This window comes from Phodopus roborovskii, unplaced genomic scaffold, assembly GCF_943737965.1.
Source record: "Phodopus roborovskii unplaced genomic scaffold, PHOROB, whole genome shotgun sequence".
NCBI classification, from domain to species: domain Eukaryota; kingdom Metazoa; phylum Chordata; class Mammalia; order Rodentia; family Cricetidae; genus Phodopus; species Phodopus roborovskii.
This window is the reverse complement of record NW_026126598.1, coordinates 10,644,545-10,655,087: the sequence shown is the minus strand read 5'-3', so window position 1 is coordinate 10,655,087 and position 10,543 is coordinate 10,644,545. Positions and strand designations below refer to the sequence as shown.

Here is a 10,543-nt window from a genome sequence, read left to right as displayed (position 1 = left end):
CTCCTCCCCCCCCCCACCAGAGCCCAGAGCATCTGCCCTATTGGGCCAAGGAAGACTTCAAGATCCCTGAGGGCCCCAGCAGGGGGAGGGCTGGGTGCCACAGAAGAGGGCTGGAGGGGGACCGCTGCTTCCCCATCGCGCTCCAGGCTGTTCTGAAAGCCTTGACCAACCCTGACCCATCAAAGCCTGGTAGCAAGGCCCCCCTTGGGCAGGCTCCGAAGTGCACTGCGTGCTATCCTATGCTTGTGACCGGGAGCTATTATTGGCTCATAGGTCATGGGTCATTCTTTGGCCCATGACCCAGATAGCAGTCAGCATCTCTCTCCTAGTAGCCCTTGATCTGTGCATCATTTGACTGCATTGTTTGGGCCCACACGGAAAAAAATCCCTCGGCTTTCCACCTGTGTTCTTTTTTATCTTCTGACCTGAATTCCCAGTCTCTCTCTCTCTCTCTCACTTTCCAGACAGGGTCTCTGGTACCCCAGGCTGGATTCAAACTCACTATGTAGCTGAAAATGACCTTGAACTCCTGGTCCTCCTGCCTCTGCCTCCAGAGTGCTGGGATTACAGGCATGCACCAGCATGCTTGGTTTTATGCTTTGTTTGGGGTGGAACCCAGGACTTCATGCATGCTAGGCAAGCACTCTACCAACTGAGCTACATCCCCAGCCCCTGAATCCCCATCTTTGACTTCAGGGTTAGATACAGATGTGGTATATGCCACCTCTTGTGCTGATGAAGGCCTGGATGGTGTGGCCTTGGCCTACGGCTTGATGTGAGGTCAAGGGGGAGAGATGGGGCCAAATGTGAACCCCTCATCCTGCCTGGCAATACACCAAGAGTTAGGTGGGCCCCCCTTCCCTCTTAGATCTGGCTCACTTTGCTGTCTGCAGATCCACTCCGTGGGAGATAAAGAGGAGGGGAAGGTCCCAGGCTTGGCACCTTCCAAGCTGTGCAGGGGTCCACTGAGCTGAGGTGAGGTGACAGCCAGCAGTGGACTCTTGTGCCATGCCCAGGCAATGGGCCCCAGGTTGGTAAGCTGGCCTCAAGCAGAAGAGGGGCATGGTGATCTAATCCTTGTGTTCGAAAAGGCTCTTTGTTCCCTGGACATGGTGGGTGGGCAGGCCGTGGGGATGGGCACACTTTAGGGACAAGACGGTATGATTCCTCTTTGTGGGTGGGACACCCACCATAGAAGAAGCTCTTCCCTAGTCCCACCTGCCCACGTGCTGCCCCCTAACCCCGGGACCTCTGTAGCAGTATGGGGGTACAGACCCCTCTTCTCGGGTCTCAGAGCCCCAGCCTCTCCTTGTGCCAGGGCCTTCTAACCCCAGATGGGTCCATCTGAACTTAGAAGCCCCCACTCTCAGAGCTGCTCCTGCTGTGGTAGCTGGGACTGCGGCTCCTGGAGGCGCTGCATGAGCGGCTGCGAGTCCCATGACTGCGGCTGCTGTAGCTTCCGTGGCTGTGGCCCGGGCTTGGGCTCCGGCTGTGGCTCCGGCTTGAGTAGTCACTGCTCAAGCAGCTGGAGGAAGAGGAGGGGCTGGGTCGGTAGTAGGGGATGGGACGCTTTCGGGCACTGCAAGAGAGAAAAAGTGGATGCAAGCCCACCCAGAGCCCCAACCTCTGCTCATCCATGGCCCTCACTCAGCCTCCGTTCCCATCACAGCAGTGGCAAGGGCTTCCTGCCTAAGGGCTCCCTGAGACTGACCTCGGGGACAACTCCACTTCCAAACTTCTGTGTCCTTTGCCAAATTCATATTAGTTGTTTTATTATTGTTATTTTTTTCTTGTGTGTCCACAGGGCAAAAAAAAGCCCAAGTTCTTTATTGATCTGAGTATGTGCTAACAAATATTTTTCTTAGTAAATGAAAGTTTATTTTGTGTGTGTGTGTGTGTGTGTGTGTGTGTGTGTGTGTGTGTGTGTGTGCTCCTTTTTCTCCTGTTTGTCAATGCTGGGAGTAGAAAAAAACCAGGAACTTACAAATACTAGTACCACTGAGGTATACCCTGAACTTCATGAGTGAAACTTTTTCTCTTTCACTTTTTCTTTCTTTCTTTTTAGGCAGGGTTTCTTTGTAGAGTTTTGTAGACCACACTGGCCTCAAACTCACAGAGATCCACCTGCCTCTGCCTCCCGAGTGCTGGGATTAAAGGCATGCACACTACCTGGCGAAACTTTTTCTTTTAAAGAATTATTTTTAATCATGTGTCTGTATGTGTATGTATTTTTAATTATGTGGGTGTATGTGCACATGTGCAGGGGCCATAAAGACCTCAGGTTGTTGGATCCCTTGGAGCTGATCCACCCAGAGCCGCATCCATAAAAAAGAGTGCAGTGGAGTCTTCTTTGCTTGCAAGTATTATGGCTAAGCTCTGTTTTTCTGTCTCTCTCATCCTCATCTCTATTCCAAAAATATTTAATTGTTTTTCTCTCCTCTGAGACAAGGTTTCTCTGTGTAGCCCTGGTTGTCCTGTAATCACTCCGTAGACCAGGCTGGCCTCAAACTCACAGAGCTCCATCAGTCTTTGCCTTCCAAGTGCTGGGATTAAAGGAATGCACCACCTTGGCCTGGCTGAAGAGTCAGATTTTTAAGGTCACTCAAAGAGAACAAGGAGGAGACCCTTGGCCATTGCTGTCATTGTTTCAGCCTGTCCCCCTTTACCCCCCTCCACCCCAGCCCTTACCTCAGCTACCACCCCCACCCTCTGCTGGCCCTGGAGTTAGTTTGAAGGCAGGAAGCTATGACCCCCGAGAAAAGAAAGTGGTTAAGGGGGTTATGATGCCCCACCACAAGGGTTAATTCTGAGGGAGAAAAAGAGGTGTGCATTAGTGGGAGGAGGAGGCAGCCTGGGGCAGAGGGGCTGAGGTGGGGGTCGGGTGGGAGGGAGATGTGAGATCCTCGCTGTCTTAGGACCCTCAGTGTATAGCTGGAATGTGTCACCTGTCTGGGGTCTATCTCTATTGCAGCAGTGTGGCCTTTAGCTGTGAGTAAAGGAGGCGCCCACACTGCCTTCTTGGAGACCCAGACTATCAAGGACTAAAGAGAACTAATTTGATATTCAAGAGGTGGAGTTAAAAAGATTCTTACATATTTTTAGCTAATTATACACATCTGGCTACAGAGGTACATCAGTCTCCCCTAGGTGCCTCAGCAAGTCAGGGTAATGCTGGGCTCAGGGCTCTGCCCCTGGCAATCTAGTCATACTGGGATAATACTGGTCTGCAGGGTGGTGATTTTTAAATCCGGGGCCTCATACATACTAGGCAGGTACTCTACCTCTGAGGCATATCCCTACCTAGCCCCTCACTAGGGGATTCTAGGCAGGTGCTCTATTACTGAGCCATGGCCCCATTCCTCCAATAGGGGATTCTAGGCAAACAGTGTATCAATCTTTTTGTGTTGAGGCAAGGTCTTCCTAGGCTCCTCAGGCTGCCCTTGAATTGTCCATCCCCTCTGCTTCAGCCTCCCTAGCAGCTGGGATGAGAGGCCTGAGCCATTAGTCCCAGCTTTAGAGTGATTTCATCTGCAGAGTCAGACCCCTCTAGTCTTCGATCAAATCGGCCACACTACTCATTCTGCACGGGATGCCTCAGACAGCTGCCCCAGATACTAGGATGCTCCTGCCCCCTCCACCAATTCCCCAGGGTGCTGGGAGGTTAGTGAGAAAAGGAGACGCAGACGACGGACAGCTGACCACTACCAGACTAGCTCACATGGGCATCACTTGGGCTGCCTGTGGAGCCCGGTCCACACGGCCCCCAGGCTGGCCACAGGCCACGCAGCAGGAAGTTCCTTGAGATGAAGGAGAAAGTACATATCACTGAAGATGTGATAGATACAGGGGGAGAGGGGCTCCAGATGATGAATGGAATCTCCCAGACCTGAACTCCACGCTGTGTGTGTATGGGGGGGGGCGCACCTGACCCAAGTACTGACAGGCTTAGGTCCATGGCATCTTTCCTCCCCAAGGTATCTGGATGCCTTGGCACCCTCATCCCTCCCTAGCTCTTCCATGACCCCCAAATCCACAAGTTTTTCTTCCCTCAACCCATCTTTCTTTTAGTTTCTCTCCATTTGGCAAACCCTCCTTTTTCCTTTGGATCAGACTCATCCATCCAGGCCTGTGAATCTTGACTCCCTGACATTCCTGGTCACCAACAGCAGTCCTATTCCCACTTCACACACACACACACCCCCCCCCCAGGCCCCTTTGTACCTGGTGATGCGCCTTGGCTCCATGAAACTGGGCGAATCGCGGCGCCGCTTTCGGATGGGTGAGTAGCTGCGGGATCGACGACGGGTGCGGGCAGCCTCAGCCTCCGCATGCCTTGCACGGCCTTCGCTGTCTTTGTCCCTGTGGGACCCGCTCGCGGTGAGAGATCCCCGCCACCTGGGCCCCAAGCCCGGGTCCTCTGTCATCCGCCCCTTCCCACCGCCCCAATCCCCCAATCCCTTCGGGACTCTTACCGGCCTAGAGGTTTCTTGGGCGACAGGGAGCGGCTGGGGCTGCGGGTCCTTTTGTCTGGGGAGCGTGATCGTGATTTGGATGGCGAGCGGCTGGAGCTCCAGGACCCCGGATGGGGGCCAGGGCTGCGTGATGAGCTGTTCCCCTCCGGGCCACCCCGCCGGCCGTGCGCGCCTGGGGATGGTGAGGTGCTTGTGGGCCTTGCGCGCGGGGGTCGATCCTTTGCCCTAGAGGAGGGAGCATGGGGCAGGGCTCAGTGACTGGCTGCGCAGCAGGTGTGTGTGTGGGTGGCAGTAGAGATCCGTGAGCCCAGCAAGGAGGAAAAGCGTAAAAGGGTATTCCATGTGGGGTGACTAACAGAGGGTCCCCATTGGAGGTGATGGGTTGGGGGCTGCATATGGGATGTCCAGTGGGAGGGTTGCTGTGGGATGTTGAGAAGGGAATCCCGTATGCAGTGACCAGTGAGGGGTGGGGTGACCACGAGGGCTGCATATAGGGTGACCAGCGAGGGGTTCCGTTTGGGGGTCACCAGTGAGAGAGGGTGCTCCTGTGGGGTGCAGGCAGGAGGGGGACTCACCGTTTCCCGTGTCCGCTGTGACCTCGCTCGGAGCCCGGCTCCGGGCCTGGACCCGGGGCGCCACCGCCAGACTCGCTGCTGGAGCGAGCCCCGCTGAGCGAGCGGGACGAGCCCCGGGGCGGCGCGGGCTTTGCACGCCGGCGCCCCCTGCGGCGGGGCGCGTTGGCCGAGGATCGAGATCGCCGCCTCCTCCTCCGCCGGCGACGGCGCCTGGCCGCCCCTCCCGCCGCGCGGCCCCCGCGGCCCTGCGACGACGGCGCGGAGCGCGGGCTCTGACTGTCTTTCCCACGCGCGGGCGGCGTGGGCGCGGCGGCCACCTTGTCGCAGGCCCGGGGCGAGCTAGGCTTCTGACGGGGAGAGAGGCAGAGAAGGGCACAGAGGGGCGGAGAGGGGGCGAGAGAGGCAGGGAGGGATGCAGAGAGGACCGGAGCAGAGAGGGTTGTGGATGCAGAGGACGGACGCGGGAGATGGGGTGGGGAAATGGAGTAGCAGAAGGGGTGGGTGGGGAGGCAAGCCAGACGGAAAGGTCGACAGAAAAAGAGGAGGGGTGGGGGGGAATGTGAGAGGGCAGTGGGGTGGGGGGAGAAAAGGAGAGAGGGCTTTCACCGGGCCTAGGCCGCGGGCTGCAGCCCCGGAGCATCGCACACACGGTTCCCGCGCCTGCCCTGCCTCTACCTCTCCTGAGCGTTCACCTTCTGGCCTCAACATAGCAGACCATGCAAGGTTCTCGGCATGCATAACACAAGAGGGACGGAGCGGTGGGGGAGGGGGCTGCGGGGGGGAGCTCCAGGATGGGACACCAGAGGGGCTGACTTTGTCCCCTCATGGGGGACAGACGATTCCCTCCCAGGAGAGAGAAGAGAGAGGGACGGCACTGGTAGTCAAGTCAGGGCCAGCCCACCAGGGCCAGGCTCCCCCCACCAGGTAAAGGGCATGGAGGGGGCGGGTGTCACACGGCACACAGATGGGGGAGGGGGCAAGATAACTCAACTCAAAATTTAACCGAAGAAAAGGAGTCAAAACAGAAATTAAAAAAAAGAAAATCAAAATAATAATAATATAATAATAACGGAAACAAAAAAAACCACAAATGTCATTATATACCCAAACCAAAATGATCTGCTGGGGAACCTGACATTTTTTTTTTTTCTTTCTGTTAATATTTGACTTTGTTTTGCGACCCTGCCGAGAGCTCAGGGGTGTTCAGTAGCTGACCAACTGTCTTTCTGTTTCTCTCTTTTCTTTTTCTTTCTTTTTTTTTTTTTCATTTCATTTCTTTTTTTTTTTTTTAACGTTCTGATTTTTTTTTTTTTAAGTCCCTCTTGGTTAACGTCCACTTACCAATAAAGTGGCACTTCCTCCTTTAGTAGGTGAGTTGTGTAAGAGAAGGGAAAAGTGTGGTAGCATAAGTTCATCATTAGAGTCACAAAAATGCAAGAGAGATAGAGAGAGAGAGAGAAAAACGCAACCACCCCAACTCTAGGCCCAAGAGGAGGCCGATTCACCTCTAGAGGACCAGGGTGTCCAGCTCCTTGGGCCTCAGCCAGTGCCCTTGGCTGATGTCTGGACAGGGCTGTTAACTTTTTTTTTCCAAGAGTGAATTAGGACCAGAAAGGTAACCTGACACCATCCAAAGGTCCCTGGCTAGGAACTAGCAATCTGAGAGCCTGTTACTAACTGAGCACCATGGGGTCCCGGCAAATTAACTCTCCCAGGCTAGGCCACAGTTTCCTGGTAGACACAACAGGGTTTGGCCTTTTGCTTCCCAGTGTCTATTTTGGTATAACTAGTCCAGGATTCTCTAATTGTGCCCTCCCCAGCCTCCCCACCCACCCCTGCACAGACAGCCCCTTCTGACCTTGGGCCCCAACCTTGCAAGAGCAGATGGTACTATTCTGTTTGCAGATCCTGATACTTCCACAATCTTTACCCAGCCAGATTTGCTGCCAGCAACTTCAGGTTTGCTAGTTTGAGACAGAATCTTACTAAGTAGCTTTGGCTAGCCTTGAGAGCCACTTGCTTTTGCCTCTCAGTACCACGATTAAAGGCATTCATAACCATGTCAGCCACACACAACCATATATATATATATATATATATATATATATATATATATCCTTTTATTCTCTTTCTTGACAGTATCTCATGTAGCACAGGCTGGCTTGGCATCTAGAATTCAATATGCAGCCAAAGATGACCTCAGACTCGGACCTCAGACTCGATTCTACAGCTGCCTCCTCTTCAGTGCTGGGATTACTAACGCACACCACCATGCCCAGCTTGTTTTATTTTTAGACAAAGTTTTACAAGATAGCCTTGAACCTGCGATCCTCTTGCCTCAGTCTCCTGAATGCTGGGATTACAGGCATATACCACCTTGGATACAATCTTAATTTTTAGCATAAAACATGACACTAAGTCCTTAACACTCATGACTGAAGAAGGAGGAATTGGCCTCACTAAGGGCCAGAGCCAATCAGGGAGTTCCAGGTGCCAGGAGAGATCTGGGAACCAAGTTCATTCAGCTGTCCCTTTGACTCCTTCAGGGTATCTTACTGTCACAGATAACAAAACATGATTGCCTTTGCCTGGCTCTGGATGTTTCTGGCAGAGGGGAGCAGGGGCCCAGACCTCTCTCTGAAGTGCTCCATAGAGTCCAACAAAGCTCTAGAGCCAGGAAGTGGGCCTCATTGCTGAAAATGCAGAGCTTTGTGATTGGCGACTGAAGCAACCAATGAATACTAGCCATGTCTGGTGAGTATACCGTGGGAGTCACTGAGGCCAAGAAGACCTCCTGGGAGAGCTGGTCTTTTTCCAAAAGCAGAGGCAGGCATAGGCGCTCAAAGTTATTACTGATCTGGTAGTTGCTTGCCCCATAGAGCAGTCTCACTTCCTGAGCAGCCTAGACTAAAAGATCTGAAGGCTTATTATTTTTATTTTAGACAAGGTCTCATGTAGCTAAGGCTGGCCTGAAACCCTGAACTCTTACTATAGTTGAGCTTCTGATTCTCCTGCCTTGACTATCTGAGTGCTGGGGTTATAGGTGTTCTTATGTAGAGTTTATGCAGTCCCTATAGTGATCCAATCCAGAGCGTCATGCATGCATGCTAGGCAAGCACTCTACTGTCTGAGCTATATTCCCAGTCTCATCTTTAAAAAAATTCAGACAGGGTCTCATGTTGCCCAGGCTGGCCTCAAATTCTCTGCATAACCAAAGATAACCTTGAATGTCTGAAAATCCCTGCCTCTGCACATCAAGTGCTGGATTACATGCCCAGTTTGAGCCTGGTTGTTGTAAAGATGGTTTCATTCTCATCAGAGGACCCTAGGAGAACTTTAGCTCTCCTCCCCACCCCTGAGCAGACAAGCTTTCACAGCCCCCAGTCTCTACCAGGGTTCTCTCATCGAATTTCCATGCAGGAGGCAAACGAGAAAGAGATCTCTAGGATCTTTTAATGTACCCTATGCCCAGGGTGGTCAGCTTGTTAAGATATCAGGTGCCAGGAGGGGTCTGAACTGAGTTCATTCAGCCTTAGGAACAAATGCATGGTAACTCACAGCTCAGGGTCACCACAGACCCCTCCTCTAAGGCTACTCTAGCCAGGAGAGGTCACAAGGCCCGTGGTGAAGGGCCACATCCTGTATCTGAGCTAGAGAGCTGACTCAAGGCAAGGAACAGGATCAAGGAGGAAGATCAGGTCCATGATATTCCTTTCCAAAGACTCATAAAACCCCCCACCCCCGCCCGTCAGTACTGGAGATTGAATCTAGGGACATACCTCATACATACCAAGGACATTGCTTTATCACTGAGCTACAGTCCCAGCTCCTATTTGTCACTATTCTTTTAACAGGATACCATGTAGCTTGGTCAAAAGTTGACCTTGAACTTTAAAAAAAAATTTTTAATTAAATTTTTTTTTGGTGAAGATGGGCTCAATTCAGCAGAAGGTGGCAGAAGGTAGTTGCTCCTCCCACACAACAGTCATGCCACTATTGGATCAGTGGACACATGCCGCCTGACATTGAACTTCTGTTCTTCCTGTCTCCACCTCTATGTGTGCCAGAATTACAGGCATGAACCATCATGCCTGGTTTATGTGTTGTTTGGCTTATAACCCAGTGATTCATGCATGCTAGGCAAACACTGGTAACTGAATTACATCCCCAGTCCCATGCAGAACTTCCTAGTGTCTCATACTGGAAGTGGGGTGGAGTATTAGGAACGGCAAGGGTCTGGACTAGATAGCTGAATACTCCCAGTATGTTTCTGCCCTCAGCCACTGAAGTCCATGCCAAGACTGTGGGTTCCTATCTGGAAATGTCTTGAGGTGTCAGTTCCCCATAACTTTCCTCTGATTCCCTTAGAGCCTACTGACCTCATCCCAGCCCAAGAAGAACTCCTTGAGGGGATTCAAGTTGGTTATGAGAATTTAGGCTAAGTCTCATATGAGGTGGGCTCTGCTTCCCCACTGTTAAAATGAGGATGATCAGAATCTTTGTGGGGTTGGCCTATAAAGGGATTGGACTCTAAGACTCCCCAATAGACAAAAAGGATCAGAATGGGGGGAAGAAGGCCTGGGGTCAGGTGGAAGGGGTCTGGTCCCCCGCAGCCTGGAATTGCAGAGTTGAGAAGATGGTGCTGTCGGGGAGTCCTTGGGGGAGGCCAGCCCATTCATCCCTCCAGACGCTGCCAAGAAAAGGTCACCACGATCTTGCCAGAAGCTGTGCCTCATCCTTGGCATGGCTGGGCCTCATTCTTTCTAGGGGTGGAGCGAAAGCCAGGGGATATGGAATTTCTTTTCCTTTCTTTCCTTCCTTCCTTTCCTTCCTTTCTTCCTGCCTCCCTTACTTCCTTTCTTGTGTGTGTGTGTGTGTGTGTGTATGCAGAGGACACTTGAAGAGGCTGGTTTTCTTTTTCTATGTGTGAGTTCAGGAACTGAACTTGGGCCACTAGTCTTGGTGGTAAGCGTCTTTATCCACTGATCTATTCCGAGGATCCAGGGCAAGTCAGTTAAGTGAGGCTGGCTGATCAGAAAGCCCCAGGGATTATTCTGGCCCTGCCTTCCAATCTGGGATTAGAAGCACAAGCACAGGCCACCATCTCTGGCTTTCTAATGTGGGTTCTGGGGCTTGAACTCATGGCCTCATGCTTGCAAAGCAAGCACGTTATACGGTTGTTAATTTCTTTGCTTGTATAAAAGACAAATCTGAGGGTCAAGGGGAGCAAACAATTGAAGGATGGAGACAGGGGACAGTGGGATAAACAAAGGCAACAGGACACCTTGCCATTGTGTCCCCTGTGTATCCCAGGACTGATGCCTGCTTGCCTCGGCCGCTTTGTGTTTCTCCTCATCAGGCTGGGACACTTTCCCCTTTCAGACTAGCAGTACCTATGCCCATGTGAAGAACAACTTTGTCATCTCCCCTCCAGTAAGCACCGTCCAGATAGCTAGAGTATTCTGAGAAGTGGACTGTCCCGACCCTTCCCTGGGA

The 10,543-nt window shown here is 52.4% G+C and overlaps 1 protein-coding gene across 1 annotated transcript in view; it reads right to left on the bottom strand.

The window, feature by feature from the left end:
* Nucleotides 1–1,265: 1,265 nt before the first annotated feature.
* Nucleotides 1,266–10,543, bottom strand: part of Srrm3 (serine/arginine repetitive matrix 3) — a 29,970-nt gene continuing 20,692 nt past the window's right edge. The window contains exons 11-14 of the mRNA XM_051204975.1: nucleotides 5,048–5,394; nucleotides 4,473–4,697; nucleotides 4,222–4,359; nucleotides 1,266–1,579 (exon numbers count right to left, since the gene is read on the bottom strand). Coding sequence (XP_051060932.1) covers nucleotides 1,351–1,579; nucleotides 4,222–4,359; nucleotides 4,473–4,697; nucleotides 5,048–5,394 — 939 coding nt within the window. The 3' untranslated portion in view covers nucleotides 1,266–1,350. The remainder of the gene's footprint in view (nucleotides 1,580–4,221; nucleotides 4,360–4,472; nucleotides 4,698–5,047; nucleotides 5,395–10,543) is intronic.